Genomic DNA, 19,243 nt, shown 5'->3' on the forward strand with positions numbered 1-19,243 from the left:
TTTTTATTGCGCCGTCAATGTTTCGATCAATCAGATCGAAACGTTCTGATTGATCGGAACGTTGACGACGCAATAAAAATACAGCAGAGCTTTTTCAGCATCACCAGTGTGCAGACTCTTATTTTCTTTTGTGATACTTCCGCTTGTCTCTCGCCTGGGCCACGGAACGTGCGTGCACTACCTTCCTCACGTTAAGAGGCTACCGCCTAGATCATTTGTCCCCTGGGGTGCAGCAGAATGGCGTTGGGGTGTGGTTTGGGCCTGAGGACGCCATTGCTGTAGTAGAAGTGGTTGGTCAAAGCCTCAGAGATCTGGTAGGTGCTGCTGCGGTCGTCTCCATCGTCGTCTTCGTCCCGCTCCATGACCGTTTGGCCGCGACCCCACTCCACGTCCCCTGGCGTCCCTCCATCGCTGAGGACGGTTAGTTCCTGCTCTCTGGGGCCGAGGCCCTCCTCCTGCTGCTGGAGTTTAGGAGGAATCAAGGATGAAGGCAGACCAGAATCCTGGAGGATGGAGAGGAAAATAAATGTCATTAGAATGCTACTTTGACTTCTACAAAAGTCTTTATAACTGTGGTGAAAATGACTATATAGAGCTGTATATAAGCACGCATACGCACACACCCCTATATACATCATACAGTATATGTTGCCTTTCTTGAAAATTTGATTACTGGAGGAGAAAGCAAGCTAGAGAAACAATACCCACCACCCTCAGACACACACAGTACATAGTTGATGCTTTTTATATACACAATTTTATAATAAATGTTTTACAATTTTGTATATTGTCTTGTAAAGACGTTTATTATTGATTTGTGTAAAGTAAAGTTCAGCGCCAACTAGAGTGAATCTATCCATAGCTGTATCCCACTACTGGCTTCTTACGCTGTTTTACAATGCTGTTCTTAGTGTAGATACAGTCTAAGACAAATATTAAATTGGACAATACCTCCAGTATAGTCCACTGTAATACATTTCATTTATAAATCTAATGATGATGATGATGAGACTCAAGTACATGTCGGTAGGATGTGACATATTACAAACAGTTTCAAGCTGAACTCTCTAAAAGTCGGTCAAAAGTACCAGTGACATGTTGCTGCTCTGCAGGTATGACTCCACCCTCCTTCTGCGCTCTTCCCGCTCTCCGTCCATCTCCCTCTCTCCTCTGACGCTCTCCCTGCCGCTGTCGTGCCAGACCACCGGTCGGCCCAGCTCGTCCACTTCCACTCCGCCCGGACCCCCCCACTTCCCGCACAGGGTGGACTGGCTGTCCTTGTAGATGGGACGATCCTGGAGGCAAAGAACAGCGTGGTTGTCAAGTCAAGTTTATTTATAAAGCACATTTAAAAACAACCAGGGTTGACCAAAGTGCTGTACATCATGATAAAACAGCATAATAAAGTGTCATAGACAGTAAACAACAAGTAAGGCAGAAAATTCAAGAAACATAAGACACCAAATAAGCAAAGACAGTAGGTAAAAACATGGGGCCACGCAACGATGGTTGTGTGGTGGAAAGGTGGGAGGGCAGGGGGATGTCATGAAAACGTTAACACAGCAGCAATGACTCCACAATATGTTTTTATGTCATATAAAACACTAAATGACTTATCTTACGTCAAGCAGGAACTTACAGCCACGCACACATAGGAGCCAACCAGTGACCGTGTACCTGCCCGATTGCTTTTATAGGACAAAGTGCCCTTTTCTATGCCCACATAATTTCTCTCTTTTATCTCCCTCTTGCTGAGGCACAGTTGGCTCTCATTCAAAACAAAGGCTAGGCCATTTGGTTTTCCCCTAAAAGTCTGGTTTGAGCAAGAAACAAAGGGAACTGGTGTGCTCAACTCAAAGGTCTTCAGAGTATGATGAGTGCCAACCCAAAAGGCACAAAACATAGCGAATGAAGTTGTCAGCACTTGCTATTTAGTATGCAACACTTTTAATAACCCACAGCAGCAGAAGGAGAACAGTTATAGGCCTTCCTCAGCATTTTGAGACGTGGGTGTGAAGTCTGGTTTTAGGACATGGCTAGCACATCTCTCTCGTGAACATCACACTTGTAATAGTGTGAACTTTCTAGTTTCTGTTGATAGGCTTTTTAACAGGTTAATTTGACACAATACTTTGGGCCGATTAATAAATCATTATCAACACTTTTGCTTGACCGGGTCTAGATTGTTTCTAAATGTGCTACCGTTTTTCAGTAATGAAATATAGGTAATTTTTTTCTACTAAATTCTGTTCTTATTCAGTTTGTAAGTAGCAATATTCACCCCCTTTTCTTTCGAGTGTGGTGTTTCAGCAGTCTGCACAGCCCTGCCATCAAGGATAACAACTAAAGTGTGCATTGAAGAACTGGAATGTTGGCTTTCTTGATCATTTGCTTTTCAAACGTAGAGCAATCAAGCTGTAATAGTAATTAGTCAGTGGTGGAGTATGCAAGCTACAGTATAGTCTCCCACACACACACATACACACCGGCCTGACCCCACCCTTAGTAAATATTCGTTGATTGTAATTATAGTCGTCATCATGGTGGCATTTATAAAGTATTTCCAGAGGAGGCTTGGTGACAGCTCTTACCAGGGATAGACGGCTGTTCTTCATTCTACTGTCTACCCTGAGCAGTGCATAGTCTTCTCCCTGAGAAGGAACCACAATGTCAATACAATACAATACAATTAAGAGTAAACACAGCTTTCATACACACTCATACGTTCACTCTGTGGCGTGCATGTTTGAAGATTCACAAGCCACTAATCGCTACTGCCCCCCCCTCACAAAGTACTATTAGACCCAGTGGTGGTAGAGGTACTCAGATTCTTTATATTTAAGTAGCAATACCTACTATGTTAAGTAAAAGGCCTGTATTATTATTATTGAGTAAAAGTACAGAGGTATTGGCATCCAAATATACTTAAGAGTACCAAAGTAAAAGCACAAACAATTTTCAAACTTTGTCATACTTTTTCAAAAAACAGCTGATCGACAAGCTCATAATGCGTCAAATCGTGAGCTTGTAGATCAGCTATTTTTCTAATTGCTCAGTATAAAATAGGGCTTAAGAGATTACTGGTTAATGTATTTGTATTTATATTAATAATAATCTAATTGTACAAAGTAACCAGTAGCTAAAGTTCAAATCAAATAAGTAAAATGATTGTAGTGGAGTAAAAAGTACAGGTAGTATAAAGGAATATAAAGTATAGTATAAGTATAAAGTATTGAAAAAGGGGAAATATTCAAGTGAAGTAAAAGTACCTCACAATTGTTCCTAAGTGCAGTACTTGAGTAAATGTAATTAGTTACTTTGCACCACTGCCTCCACCCACACACACCCATCACAAAGTAGCCCCATGCATGCCCCTGGCTCCACTGTGACTAGGGCGGGTCTGTCAGATGGGGTTCTCTAGTCTACATACACACAGCCATGCTCTCTTTGCCTGTACCTGCACCCTGGGGTCTGTGCTAACAGAGTTGAGTCTCCTGGAGGATGCTTGTCTGGAGAGGGTGTTAATTTCCTCCCTGGCAGAAAAAAGAAAATGAGAAGACGACACATTTTGAGGATTTACAAAAGCAAATAGTGCTGTGTCTGCCAATTCATTTCAGAGGAAAGAGCCATATTTAGACCCAAAACGGTGGGAAATAGCTGTTTACGGAGATGTAATCACACTTGAGCTCATCAACAATGCTACAGTGTCTAACTGACAATGGCAGCGGGTTGCGTAATTGTGTTAATTTGTGGAAAAAAAGTCATACGTTTTAACCACTTTTAACCCTGGCGTCCCTATTTTGGGCTTGTCATTATAGGCAAAACTGCTGCCGTCATCAGCAGCAGTACCACAATATCCAGTTTGACAGAGAGCAGAGGTGTATTTCAAAACTCAGAGCTCAAATCATGGCATTTTCTGTAGGCTACCTTTCTGGCCTGCATCCAAGTAAGTAAGAAAGTAGGTTGGAGTGGCTTATTGTCTTTCCCCTTTCCAATGCACGACTAGACCCCTGGGACATGGATCGCTGAGGTGGAGCCCAACACCTGCCGTCAGCTCCCAGGACTTACTGCATGACCCAAGCCATGCTACTCATACGCTGAGTTGGCGGTGCCCAGGATCGAACCTAGAATCTTGTGGTTCAAAGATGAGTGCTCTATCGACTGAGCTATCCAGACACGCCGCATCTTCCCTGTCATATCCTATCATAATGATATAATAATGGGTCCCCTTTAGTTTTTTTTTTTTAAATATATTTTTGGGGTCTTTTCTGCCTTTAGTTATAGTGGAAAGTGGAGATGGACAGGAAACAGGGAGAAAGAGAAGGGGAGAGACATGCAGTAAAGATCAACGGAAACGGGACTCGAACCAACGATGTACTGTCGGGCTATATTAGAGCCTAGGTGCCCGGACCACTAGGCCAGCGATCCGGGCCTTCCCCTTTGGTTGTTGATGGGGTATTTTCCAAGTACCGGTACATTTTACACATACCAGGAATTCATCCTCTACATTTAATCATCTTAACTATTAGGAGCAACAATTGAACCACACCCGGGGAGCAGTTGGGGTTCAGTGTCTTGCTCAGGACACTTTGACCCTAAAGCCAGGAGGAGCCAGGGATCCATCCAGTGGCGTTCCCAGAAATTACATTTAGGGTAGGCGAGATTTTTTTTCTCTACCTACCTACCACCCCCCCCCCCCCCCATTTTCCCCGAGGGGGTACTCGGGGAAAATGTCGGAGGGAAATCTCGGGAAAACAAGTTAACAACAACACTACAGACTACACTGACTACAAAACTGAAAAACGTTAATAAAAACAATATGCAAGTATAATCAATCAATCAATTATTCAGCGGTGGTCTCTTCATGATGTAGTTTAACCCATTAACTGCCAGAGGTATTTTCATATTTTTTTATCCAGTGCCAGAGATTTTTCATTGAAAAAAAAAAAGTACTCAGGAGCCGATACAGAATTTTTAAGTTTTAAGTTAACAAGGAAGTGGATAGGAGTCTAGATCATAAATCATATCTCCTTGGTCTTTGGGTCAAATTTAACCCATTTTTTTTTTTTTTTTTTTAGTTCACGTAGATCTACGCGACTGGCACGTGGCGGCTTTAAATAGGTTCGCGTAGATCTAAGTGATTGGCAGTGAATCAGTTAATGGCTCAAGCTGCTCTCAGACCTTTTATGCCAGGTGAGTACAGGTGATGGCCCAGACCCCCACTCCTGGCACCCCATGAAGATAAAGGCATACATTTGCATCACTATAGGCGACGTCGCTCTGCTGAATGGATACGGTAGTGATTAGCTGCCTGCCCGTGTGAATGGACGAGGAGGTCCGACGGCCACTATTCTCTTTGGATTTTTTTCACTGCCTGTTTTTCAGTCTTTTACTTTATTTTCTAGGGGAGGCTATAAGTTGGGCAGGCGGCCGCCTGCCTTGCCTCTATGGTGGGTACGCCACTGGATCCATCACGGAAAATTCCGTTTCCCAGATGGCCACGCTACCACATGAGCCACTGCCGCCCTCAGGTACAGTATATCAGAGTACCACTCGAAAAATAGGCCTTTTGTTTTTTTTCTCTGAGCATCTTAAAGAGCCAGAGTTCAGCCCATAATGTGAATAATTCCTTTGATCTTAATCACTGTTCATTGTTTGGCCTGCGTCATCTCTGCGTCACATCACTTTATTTCACAACTGAAAACAAAAGTACACAAAAGCCCAACCCTTTCACTTTGAGGTGTTTTGAACTCACGTTCTCTCACTGAGTTCCATCTCTAGTTTTTTGTTCCTGCTTCTATGGTAGCGGTTGACCAATAGGATGATGAGTATCATGACCAAGACCAAAGCTCCGGCAGATGAACCAATGATGATCAGCAACAAGTTGTCAAAGCGTGTCTCCCCTTCACTGCGTGATCTCTCTGAAGAAGCGCCACAAGAGGAGAAATGAGAGGATTAAACAATGCACCAATCCACACCAATGATTCGCAAAGAAACAAGTTGCAACCAGCAGCAGCGGTCTGAATTGACCTGTTGCAGGTCGGTGCAGTTTAGAGATTCTAAGTGGTTGCAGATGCAACTTGTTAAGTTGCGAATCATTGATGCGGACTGGGCTTTAGTTGCAATGCCATTATCTACAAGCTCACAACACGTTGTGCTGCGACACTTTGTGAGCTTGTAGATGGTCTATTTTCGGTAAGCAACACCCACAAGCAACAAAGTATTACTCAGGCTTTACACATGCACTCACCCAACCAACACAAGACAAAAGACACTCTCACTCGTGTCACGTTCACATACTATACACGCATGCATGTGACAAGTTGCCAACTACAGTGGCATTCCCCCATGCATGCTTTTTGATACTTGGGATAACACCCATGTGCACCACCACAAGGGGGCAACATAAACTACACAGCTAACACAAATTACAGTAGAATTAACCAGCATGCTTTTTGTCATTTGGAAACTCAACTCTCTCCTTGAGTCCATGAACCCTCTCTCTCCTTGCTTCTTTCTAAAATAAGAACAAAACATGGTAGGAATGCATCCAGGTGTTCCTGCAGTAGACGTCTAGACACCAGCAGCATTAAAAGGCACTCAAAGAGAAGAGACAAAATCCTGCTATTAATTAGCTCCTTGCTCTCTTACCTGCTACTGTGAGGATATATTCTGCTGATCCTGTTCCCACATTGTTGACGGCTACACATTCATAGACCCCGCTGTCATTCATGTGGAGGGCCCGTCCAAAAACAAGCTTTCCTCCAATCACAGTCACACCCTCTGGCAGAGCGCCTCCCTTCCTGTGGATTATCAAATGCATCATTAATAAGGATAGGGAGGTGTCATGATGGTACTGAAACTGTCCACTCCCTGCTTCCACAAATAGCTATTAGCAATGACTAATTCCATTATTAGATGTGTTGCTCGTGAGGGACTTTGAAACCAGTTCAAATAATTTCAGGGTAAAATTAATTGTATTTAGTACTCTGTCAAAGGAATTGTGCAGCATGCGGGGATGTGAACTTGTGTACGAAACAAACGGCCAGCATATTAAAAACCCAAACAACTGGTTCGCATCGCGGAAATGAACTGGCTAAATAAATGCTACATGGCTCAGGTTCACCGCAGAGGGGAAACCAGTAATTTGAATGCACCCGAACCTGGCGCCCATTGATCTGAATAGACAAAATACTAGGATTGTGGGGATTTAAGCAGGTCCGGCCTCTCAAGTCTATATTGTGTGCCGCTGAAGACATCACAGGCCTTTTTAAATGGGAGAGCCGGTTTCTGACCAAATCCACTGAGAGGGTTCATGTTGCTTTGGTTTCGCTGTGCCCGGGCAGCCATCTTTGTGCTGCTTAACCCCCCCCCAAACCGAGGGCCTCTCAAGTTTCTATTCTCGACCCCACCTAGCTTTTCTAACGACCCGGCCTTTATAATGGAGCCAGCAGGAGAGATTCTATCTGATAGTGAATGGATGGCTCCGAATGACACAGTTAAGGTGAACCGTTCATTGAAAAAAAATGCTGTTTCTGTAACCCCACCGAATTAAATGTTTGTGAATGAACTACACACAGGAATCAAACATTTGCAGTTAATGACGCTCCTATCAAGAGCAACTTACAGTGAGTTCAATCAGAAAATATGATTAAATCATAGAATAGCATGGTAATGGTAATCTATCCATTCGATGGTAGAAAGGTAACCAAATGAACATTTACGGGTCCATTTGGTTACGTTTACACCCTCTCAGAATTAAATCAGCACTGGAGATTTTCCTGCGTACATGAGGTCCTATTGCCTAGATATTTCTCACTTGGCCCTCCAGAATGCTCCATTGTGCGTTCAGTCCTAACTGTAATGGCAGGTACAGTATCTCTAATTAAAGCACAGACCCTGTGTTTTACTGGGCATTAGACTGATATTTAACGCGAGTCACTATGATTAAGTGCTTAGCAAGCGTCTCCTGCTCTTCCCTGTCCCTCCCTCGTGTGAAAAATGGTTCCCCTGCCTCGTCTTAAAAAAGAAAGAAAAAAAGAAAGATTGCGCAACGTGACACTGTGGGCTTTTATCCCATGTTCAATTGAGCCACGGATAGAGAGGCGCCCTCCTTTCGGGGCCGGCGCGCGCTTCCTTTTTGTTGTCCACGGGCGTGCAATCTGCGTGTATGTGCGAGTGGCAGCTTACGCGTGTTTTGAGAAGCATTCCAGCATCTTGTAAAGAGCCATTTAGAAGCGCAGCTAGTATTACAGTGCACTGACTGAATTAACGTGTAATTGCCTGAGAGACAGGCGGTTATAGACAGACGGTGAATTAAAACCTGAGTAGACAGGGCGATGACAGACAGTACCATGTCCATGTGATGTTCTGAGGCTTGGGGTGTCCTCCTCCGTCGCAGGTCAGCTCGGCGTTCTCCAGGCCCACGTACCAGTCCGATTTACCCGTTCTCACAGTGGCATCCGGAGGGTCTGAAATAAACAAGACGCAGAGATCAATACAAGACATTTTTGTCGACGTGTTATGAGCTTAGAAATCAAACTTTTTGGACAAAGTATAAATATTTAACCAATAAACTAAATAATAATTCATAGGTTAAATAATAACTACAATAGATCCATTGGAACACAGGTTCTTTTTTTTCAATTGCCTGAAAAGTTACGGTTTTGAACATTGGGTTTAAGGCCAACAGTGATGACATATGTTGTACAGTAGACGAAAACCCGGTTATGGTTCGGTACTTCGGTTGTACCAAAACATGCACTATGACTCTGAGATTATCAGCCTTTATTTATGTAGGGAAGAAAATGAAGTGCAAATACTCTTTTTGTCCAGATGTGTAAAATCATGGTTCTCAATTAAACACATTCACACCTGGGAGCTTGAATTAGGTGCTTTCTTGAAGGCACTCCAACAGTTAATTGTTGGGGGAGGGGAGAGGGAATAATTACTCAAATTTACCAGCCCTGATTTGTTTGTACAGAGGCAATGTTGTGCTCCTTGTGAGCCACGAAGACCAGGGTTTAAATCCGATTCCCGGTGTCGTCTCACATTTCTCTTCACCCTCTCTGCCCTTGGTTTACTGTCTATTAAAATAATGAATAAACGTTTTCAATAAAAATCTAATCACGTGGACCGCATGTCCCCAGCCTGTGACAGTCATCTATCTATGACAGTCGACTATGACATGTCTATGACATATGACTTCCAACTTGGGCAAGGTCTCAACAAAGCACGATCAGAGCCCCATTGACTTCCATGATAAAATATGAGTCATTTGGTGGATGTACTTCTGTGGCCTACTGGCAGTGTGCAGACTGTGCACCAGACATTTTGTCACTGATCGGTCCAACGGTTTGCCAGATGGGCTCCAGACACACAGACTGACCCTCTTGCTCGACTCCAGCAGAGCCATGCTGTAAAAACTAGTAAATGTCACACGGGTGAGTGCCCTATTGTGTGTGTGTACTGGCAACACAGTCAAATCATTTCCATTTTTACACGCTCAAAGGTTAACCACTTAAAAGTTAACACTATATATACTGTCCTTAATAATAATAATAATAAACTTTATTTGTATGGCAACTTTCATGACATGAAATGCAGCTCAAAGTGCTTTACAGAGCAAGAATACAATTACAGAAAAAGTACAAATAATTTAACAGAAGACCTGAGGGGGCGGTTTGGAACATATCTAGGCAGGCAGTCATAGAGGTAGGAAGGTGCCAGACCATTGAGAGCTTTATAAACAAATGAAATAATCAATACTAAAAACAACCGGGAGCCATTTTAGCTTCACTACATTGGCTACTTAGTTGACCGGGGTCCCCCAGGGCTCTGTATTTGGCCCCCTCCATTTTACCTCTACACCAAATCTCATTCCGAAAATAGCCGATCTACAAGCTCCCAACTCGCCACAAGGCAATAAAATAAGTACAGCAAATAAAACAAGTACATCAATAAGGTGCTGAATGAGTTGCACTGGTCACTCACACTGAACCACCAGCAGGTTGCTCAGCCTGTGGGGCTGCGTCAGGCCCGGGTGCCACACCAGACAGTCCAGGCGCTTGCCGTTCATGCTGCGCAGCGGGTGGAGGGAGTAGTGGCTGGACACGGCACCGCCCTCCGTGGTGCGGTTCTGGGACTGGCCTGGCAGGTCCGTGTCCCAGGAGAGACGGGGAGGAGGGCGGCCCACGGCGCGGCACGAGGCGGCCAAACCGAAGGGCTGTCCCTCCATGAGCACCACGGGTTCCAGCGAGGAGATGGGTAATGCTGGTTCGGGAGGACAAAAAAAGTGGTTTAGTCGCCATGATGATGACATTTTTACAGGCTTTTAGCTGATGCTCTATAACCAGTGGTGTGTTCTACCGTGTTACGCTAAATACGTAGTGTGACCTGCAGAAATGTTTCGTAGCCAAGCGCAGCCACCCAGAAACCGTCCGAGAAAGCGTATCCGATACGCAGGAGGAGGGGCTGGGGGCAGCAAGAATGTAAACTTCAGTTCAAATAGCCTTTTTCATGTGATAATGTGGCGTCTGAGGTGAAGGCTTATGTGTGGCTATTGTCTTGAGGTGATAATGACCACTGGCCGTTGGAGTTTTGAAGTAATAGCAAAGATAGCTGATCTACAAGATTTTCTTTTTTTTATGTTTTATTGTTTTGGGGAAAATAATTTGAAAGTGGTTAAAACAGCGACCAGGTAGAGAGTTCAGTGCCTTGCTCAAGGCTCAAGGACCCTTTGAAAAGTGCACATCTGCAGCTGGGATTGAACTGACCTTTCTCTCCTCAAACCACTACGGTACCCTAGCCACATGCAATTAACGTAAAGCGGCTCGTCTTGTGTTGCGTGTGCAGTGTGCACACGCCTCACTGTTGCACTGCTCACCACACAGGAACTGGTTCACTGGGTCAAAGAGATAGCAGTGTTTCACAATATACGGTACACTGATACAACAAAATAGCAGTAGACGACGTATTATGTTACAAAATGTAACTTCAACATTCTACGGTTGAGAGTAATGGAATTCAGTGCTTTGAAGTGCAGCTGACTTTGACTTTTGTCTTTTTCTGTTGGGTTGTTTTCTGCATCTTGAGCGTGCAGAAACAAGTCTAGTTGTCTGTAAACATTGAATGAATTAGTAGTCATTTATTCAAAAAGGGATTTTCCACTCAAATGTCTTGTTATTTAGTGAATGGGTGACTGGCACGACACAAATATTAACTGGATGATCTAAACACAGAGAATCATGTGAACTCTTCCACTTTAAAGGTTGTTCGTTAATCAGTATGATCAAAATCTCCGTACTTTGCAGTTGGTATTCAGAGTGGAGCGACGTTACTGACAGCCCAACTAATTCTAAAGAGTCAGCATTTAGTTGAGGGACCATTTCATGGGGGTTCCAGGAGTTCGGTATGAGAATATATTCTCTTATATACATATTTATTTCACCTTTTCAGTCAATAAATATTCAAATTACTGTATTTGTGGCGTCAGGCTTTCAACTCAGTTTAGCTGCAAGTTCGCAAAAAATGATTCATGACTGAACTGCAATTCTGCAATGTACAACAATGTATATAAAGAATAATTATAGCGTACACATCATTATGGTAAGAGTTGGGACTTACCATAATACTGTATGCACAATAAAAAATAAAAATGAAGGGTGAGGATGTTCCCATGACGAACACGTTTTGCTAACCTGGCGTCTACACTTTTGCATGATGAAGTGGATTGTACTATTGATCCCTAGCATTATTCGGAGAAAACAGGGAAAATCTAAAAGCTCACAACGTGTCGCAAAGTGATGCATTGTGAGCTTTTAGATCGGCTAGTTTGGACAAAGATATTAATGTAGAGAAAAAACAGATGGAGGCCTAGTATACGTAGAGCCCTGAGGGACTGCGATCAACTAAGTATACAGTATAGGCTTTAAGTGGTTAAGAAAATCCATCCATCCATTTTTTACATTTTGTGGGTTTCTGAGCCCTTGCAATCAACCGAGGCCTACATAATGTATCTCAAAAACGGCTACACTTGAACATCAAAAGAGATGTACGGTAGTTAGTTTAATTCTACTCATTACACTTCATTATGTCAGCTCTGACGGGATCTAGTGATTGTGGGGGGGGAAGAGGAGGATGGCAGGTGAGGAAGAGCGGCTCTTACTCCAGACGGTGAGGATGATGCGTCTCTCGAAGTTCCCTGAAGGGAAGGTGGAGATGTGACAGGTGTAGGTCCCATGGTCTGACTCTTCTGTACTGGGGATGAGCAGGGCCGAGTTCTCCGTGGGGCTGGTGCTCTCGAACCGCACCCGCCTGGAGTAGCGGCCAAACTCTGGACACGCATGACAGAAAGCGCGCACACACACGCGCACACACACACGTACACACGCACACACACACACACACAGAGAGACACTTAATGTAAATGTACAACAGATTCTGTACATTACTGTTTCTGGGTCCGACTACCAGGGATCCAAATGGACACTTATGGGTCTTTGGCCTAATGCATATCAAACTGGGGGTCATTGAACGGAAAAAATATGAGAATCCTCAGCTGTACATCAAGGCATGGTGACAGTACACTAAATAAGTCATGATTTTGTTTGTAAATAAATGATTTGTCCCTCAAATATTTGCCCAAATAAGGAGTTCCACTTGGCTCCAGGCAGGCCTCCAAATACTGACATCAGTCTTGCCCAAATATGGAGTTCCCCCACACGTTACAGACTGGCCTCCAAGCATCTGATCAGGAAATATAGCCCAGACACACAGACTGCACACCTACTAACCTACTATCCCTAGCTGCAGATTGCACAGGATTCACACCATTATTAGACCCTTGTTGAACTCTTGTTTTATGTCTTATTTTTGGCTACACTTTTTAAATCAATCTGCACTTTAAAATGCAATCAAATGCAACATTGAAATTGAAATTGGAATACAGTGACTTCCTTGAGAATCAAACAAACCACGATCCACTATGCTTTGGAAAATGGTATGTGAATACTGTGAGTTGACAATCTCCTGGTTTGATATCAATGTGGCTTTCACACCACAGCTAGACCACCATGTCTTCTAACATTTAACTTCTGCTTAGAGTTTCTGGCATCCAGGGCCACTTACACGCAACCGTAGAATGAGCTTTGACACCTAGACCACTTATGTCCAATTAATGCTCTGTCTTGAGACAAAATATCAAATCATAGATCACAAAAAAACAGCAGTCAGGAGGAGAAGAGCGTTGATCAGAGTCATATTCCACATGCCCAGACATTAATCTGGTGATTCTCATCTAGAGCAAATAGACAGTCACAGTACGCCAAATCACACCAGCCTGAGAGACTGTCCCCCTTTAGACACCTGGTCTATTGTTGTTGGAAGGCGATCCTACGTACGCTGCGACCACAGGAGTCTGTGAGTGATAATTACACCATGTGCCTGCCATTGTTAGGAAGATTAAAGTCGAGTGAACCACATCTGTAGGAGCTGTTGGCTGCACGCACAACTGGCCCCGGTGTTTATTTCCTGCTCCTTCCATTTGTCTTGAGGCCTACCGGGCTTGGCTGCTTAATTGATTCAGACTTAACCCTAACTCCGCCCTTGAAAACAACTCCTCACATTCAGTAGCCGGAAGGAAAGAGCCCTCTTCTGAAACATTATACAGTCCATTTTAGAAAATCATTAGCTTAGTTTTATTGTTCATATATCTCTACAACATAAGAGGACTGTGAAGGAGGCCCTTCCTGTGTATGGATACAGGTCGAGTGGGCAAACGATAAATGCATACTTGGAAAATGGTCGGAAATCATGTTAAGTATACATGATTTGAACATGCACGGTACATCATTATCAGACCTAAATGTATCCTTCAACTTCTTGTTTACACCCAAAATCACTGGCTATCCACGGGTTTTGTATCCATTTTTAGCAACTGTAGAAATATTAGGCCTTAAATGTCATAAGACATTATATGCATTTGGTCCCCAAATATAAAATATATGTTTTAATGGTGAGTTCTCAGGTGCACACTCTTCTGGTTACCCTGCATACCTGTGTGTCCCTGTTCGTAGTGGGCTGTGATGATCTGCTCCTTGGTGCCATCTGGCAGCTCTTTGTACCAGCTGACTTGCACCACCTTCTCGTGGCTCTCTGCCCGGTAGCGGCAGGGAAACCTCGTCTGGCTCTCCGTTACGGTGCGGAGAGACGTGACAGGCTCTGGGGGCTCCACAAATTCGGCCTGCGCCACACACACCACTGCAGGAGAAAACAGAGATACAAGTTTTTAAAAAGCCTCATTTATGGTTGCCTTTTCTCTGCAAAAGGGGTCTTCAAGGTGAAGCCGGGATCCCCTACTACATATTGTATACAATTGTGTTGCAGATTAAACTTTTTCATAGATTTCATAGATAGATTCATGTTGATGAGGATTCTTTCAGACATTTAACCACTTAAATCGTCCCTTTCACGCTGTACTTAGTCTGCTCTTTTTTCCCTCTACACCAAACCTCTTTGCCGAAAATAGCCGATCTACAAGATCACAACACCGGCGTTGTGAGCTTGTAGATCTGCCATTTTTTACTAAAGTTCTCCTCAGAATAGGGATGCTAGGGTTCAAGTGGTTAATGTAAAAATAGTTCCCTGTAGTAACTCTGAGGACCCCCCACGGGTCCCCGGACCCACAGTTGAAGGCCCCTACTCTACAGGAAAGGAGGGAGATACGATTAAATGTTGCGTGGGAACAAGAGCGAGAGAGCGAGCAAATGGACAAAAGGAAGAGATTAGAGATTTCTGATCCAGGAAGACGGTTTGAGATATCGACTGTACTTAGTGTGACATGGGAAATGCACTTTGCATTGTGTGTCAACAGAGATGTCCCTCGACACTGTGTGTGAGAACCTGTTGTGTGACAATACCGTGCCGTATGTGCTCACGGTACACATGTCAATGTGTCTTCTTCACACACCAAAGTCACAGAGACAAAAATTCCTGTGTACAGTTCTTATAGTGGCTGTGATTAAGTGTGAGAGATAAAAGGGGAAGACGTCATTGAGTTGAGCCGGCAGGGTGTGAGAACTCCGTCACAACAGTGGACAGCAAACATGTGCCCATTGAATTCTGGTTTAAAACACACATCCCTTAAGTTACTGATTCATTACCTCATTAATGTTTACACTATAACAGAGATGGGGTCACCATCCCAACATGCATGGTGAATGCATTCTCCCACATGCTCACCCTAAACACACAGTGGCAAGGACACGGCTACTAAAAAGCCTAAACAACCACCTTTTTTTCGTCAACACAATCTTTGTGACTTATTTTGAGAGGGTCGGTGGGTGGGAGAGAGAGAGAGAGAGAGAGCGACTGAAGTAGTCTCTTGTCTCCCCATGAGAGAGAGAGATAAGGGGAGACAGCGCGAGACAGAGGGAGAGAGAAAGAAGAGACAAGAGACTAGTCAGAGATACAGAACCAAACACACTAACACTCTACCAGTGGTGGAAAGTAACTGTAGAGTACATTTACTCAAGTACTGTACTTAGAGTACAATTGAGGTATTTTTCTTTTCTTTACTGGAGTATTTACAAATGTCAAAACTTCTACTCCACTACATCTCGGAGGCACATATTGTACTTTTACTCCACTTTAGTCACCAGTTACTTTGTAGATTTAGATTATTATTACAAAACATACATTAACCACTTCAGCCCCATATATATTTAGGCTATTTGAAATCGCGACACGTTGTGTAGATCTGCTATTTTCAAAAGATTTGTATTCATCTGAAAATTTGTGAAATGCGACATTCTGCATAATGAGTACTTTTACTTTTGGTACTTTAAGTATATTTTGATTGCCAATACTTTTGTAATTTTACTCAAGTAAACGTTGAATACAGGACTTTTACTTGTTTACAGAGTATTTCTACTTTGTGGTATTGATTCTTCCATCACTGCACTACTCTACACAAACAGTATAGTTCACTTGAGAGTCACAAGGTTGCTCTACGAGCTTTTCCTGTTTATTCATCATGGCAGTTAATTTTAGACTTTAGCTTAATGTCAATGATCAATGAATTTTAATTCCAGACACTCTGCACCTCTCATCCATTGTTAATAGTCTATAAATGGATGAAGGAAGAAAAAAAACAGCCTACAGGAATTAAATGGCAAAAGATAACAGGAAGGGAGACTTGTGCAATACATAGGCTACTAGCCAAATGATTCATGTTCTAAAGAACCTCTTGCTGAAAGTAAGAATGTCACTGGGCCACATTCTAGGATGGTGTGTTCACCGCGCGCGCGCGCACGCACGCACGCACGCACGCACGCACGCACGCACGCACGCACACACACACACACACACACACACACACACACACACACACACACACACACACACACACACACACACACACACACACACACACACACACACACACACACACACACACACACACACACACACACACACACACACACACACACACACACACACACACACACACACACACACACACAATGAATAATATGTTTTATAAATGTTAAGTATTTACATTTGAGATATGAATCCCCAGTAACTCAGTGAACAAAGTAATGGGCCCTTAATCATGGCCCTGACAATATCCAAAACTTCTAGTTTGACTTTAATGTTCATTCATACAGTTCAGTTGCAGTGGTGTAAAGTAACTAAGTACATTTACTCAAGTACTGCACTACTGTAACTTTAATGGAGTACTTCTAGTTTTCAGTACTTTCACTTCTACTCCACTACATCTCAGAGGCAAATATTGTACTTTTACTCCACTACAATTATTTGAAAACTTTAGTTACTAGTTACTTTGTAGATTTAGATTATTATTACAAACATCACTTAAGCCCTATATATATATATTTCGGCCATTTGAAAATAGCAGATCTACAAGCTCACAAGCATTGTGAGCTTGTAGATCTGCTATTTTCAGAAGATTTTCATACAATTCATACATTTTTGTGAAATGGGACATTCTGCTTAATGAGTACTTTTACTTTTGGTACTTTAAGTACATTTTGATACCAATACTTTTGTACTTTTACTCAGGTACATTTTGAATTCTGGACTTTTACTTGTAACACTGTATTTCCACATTGCAGTGCCAGCATTGATACTTTTACTTAAGCAAAAATAACTTTTTTTTTCCACCACTGCCCTTTAATGGCCCAGAAGTCAATATCCCACAAACTTACTAAATTACTAGTTTTACTGTAATGTTCATACAGTTTAGTTTAGTTTAGTACAAAAAAAGAATCTTACCCATTGCCAAGAAGAGTTGGACCAGACAAAGTGCACAGTGGATGGAGTCCCAGACCCAGGATGCTGGCTTCATTTTAATAAAGGGTTTAAATCAAGCCCTTTATATTTATCACTGATTAGGTGCAGTTCTCTTCTCATCAGGGATGTGGTGGATGGTGGAAGTTCAACCCAAAAAAAGCTTTCAATGTGCTCACTAACTAATTATCTGACACCATGATAATAAAAAAAGTTACAGGTAGAGAAAGCCGCAACCCAATGACGTCTTCAAGTTCCTCTTGGATGAAAATGTATGTTTTTTTCGAGCGTTTCTCCAGATTTATATATATTTTTTGAAGATTTCACAGATTTTTTTGTGTCATCCTCTTTTCAGAACAGAATCACGGCGCAACGCTCCAAAGTCCTCGGTACTGCAGTGAACTTCGTTCATGGTGGCTTTAAGCACTGTGCCAAATTAACGTATACTGTTGTTGAACGACAACTTATACATAAATAACTTGAAATAATAACATAAAAACAATGATATATAGGCGCATAAGCACATAAACTACTAAAGCGTGCTGACTTGTGTGTCGTGCCACGACAGAGAGGTTACTACAATGCATGCACCTGTCTGGTTCTGATGGCTCCGCCCCCATTCTCATGTCGGACACGCCCACTACTTTGACTCAATAGATCACTTTATGTGACAGGTGGCTGCTTCTATTGTTCCACTTTATTATTAGATGAGCAGTAAAAGTAAAAGTAAAAGTATCAATACTTGCAATGTAAAAAATACTTACACATAGAAGTGTAAAAGTCCAGAAGTCAAAATTGACTTGAGTAAAAGTACAAAAGTATTGGCATCAAAATGTACTTGAAAGCACCAAAAGTAAAAGTACTCATTATGCAGAATGTCCTGTTTCCCATCTAGCTTTTTACCTACAATTACACACCAGCAAACAAAAGCACTGAAGCTTTATTTAAATGCATAACTATATGTCCTTAAAGACAAACATTTAAGGCAGATGCAAAAAACAGCCTACTAATTATGATACTATTAAATTATTAATATAGAGAAAACTGTAGGCTTAAAGATCAAGCATGTTTAAAAAAGAATAGGCCTACATATCTCATTTCACTGTAAATGTGATCTGACTGTCCTGTTTGAGTGTCATGTTTTTCACATGAATATTCTGCCGCTTTTGAACCAGATGTTTTTGAAAAGTGAAATGTTATTTCAGTGCAGCTATTAGTTCATTGTGTTGGTATGGAATGCCTCAGGCAAAATATTACAAAAAAAACTCTAAGCTGGGCTAGGTTGTTTTGAATCTGTTTTGAATACAGTTGCGTGAGCAGCTATGTGTCTGTATAAATACAACAAGGTGAGACACAGGGTCATGTGCATTCAGGCATGCACGCGGGAGCCGCCTCAAGGTAAGTGTTGTAATATATTGACAATAGTATGACCTGTAGACTACCCCAGTATCTGTGCTGCACAATACGGGTTAATTTTAGTAACTGCGTAGGCATGTAGTAGGCCAGTGGTTCTCAACCTTTTCAGGCTGTGACCCCCAAAATAATCATATTTGAACTGGGGATCCCCTAGCCCTGGAACCAGGGCTAGGGATCCCCCACCCTGACAAGCAGTCAGTTCTTTCTTTCTTTTTCCTTTTCCCTTTTCTCTCTTTTTCAAGGACGCCCTGATAACAGCATATAAAATACAATACATACGTTGAGGCATTACATTTAGTTTGACTCAGTTCCACAGATAAATTATCTACAATTTTTGCCTCTGATATTATTTGACAATTTGGCCAATGTTTGACCAGTTTTCATAGTATAGTTTGTTGATTACTTTTGATGCAGTAATGGTCTTTTTTTTTCTTTTCTTTTTTTTTAGGTATTAAGAAGGTTCTTAAATTGTCACTTCACTGTCATCTGGGGACCCCTCCAAAATCATGCGGGGACC

General features: G+C 42.5%; 1 protein-coding gene across 2 annotated transcripts; it reads right to left on the minus strand.

Moving 5' to 3' along the window:
• Positions 1-41: 41 nt before the first annotated feature.
• nectin4b (nectin cell adhesion molecule 4b) lies at positions 42-17,881 on the minus strand. Of its 2 annotated transcripts, XM_080439116.1 has the most exons (12): positions 17,296-17,881; positions 14,056-14,259; positions 12,167-12,334; positions 9,994-10,272; positions 8,354-8,471; positions 6,652-6,803; positions 6,476-6,517; positions 5,756-5,921; positions 3,458-3,533; positions 2,592-2,651; positions 1,089-1,295; positions 42-503 (listed from the first exon to the last, which is right to left on the minus strand). In XM_080439116.1, the coding sequence occupies exons 1-12, from the start codon at positions 17,366-17,368 to the stop codon at positions 207-209; spliced, it is 1,842 nt and encodes a 613-aa protein (XP_080295242.1). In that variant the 5' UTR covers positions 17,369-17,881; the 3' UTR covers positions 42-206. The 2 variants fall into 2 exon arrangements, with proteins under 2 accessions (XP_080295242.1, XP_080295243.1); XM_080439117.1 differs by lacking the exon at positions 6,476-6,517.
• Between the last annotated feature and the right edge of the window lie 1,362 nt (positions 17,882-19,243).

The sequence above is a fragment of the Gymnoscopelus braueri genome (genome assembly GCF_963280865.1).
Source record: "Gymnoscopelus braueri genome assembly, chromosome: 10".
NCBI classification, from domain to species: domain Eukaryota; kingdom Metazoa; phylum Chordata; class Actinopteri; order Myctophiformes; family Myctophidae; genus Gymnoscopelus; species Gymnoscopelus braueri.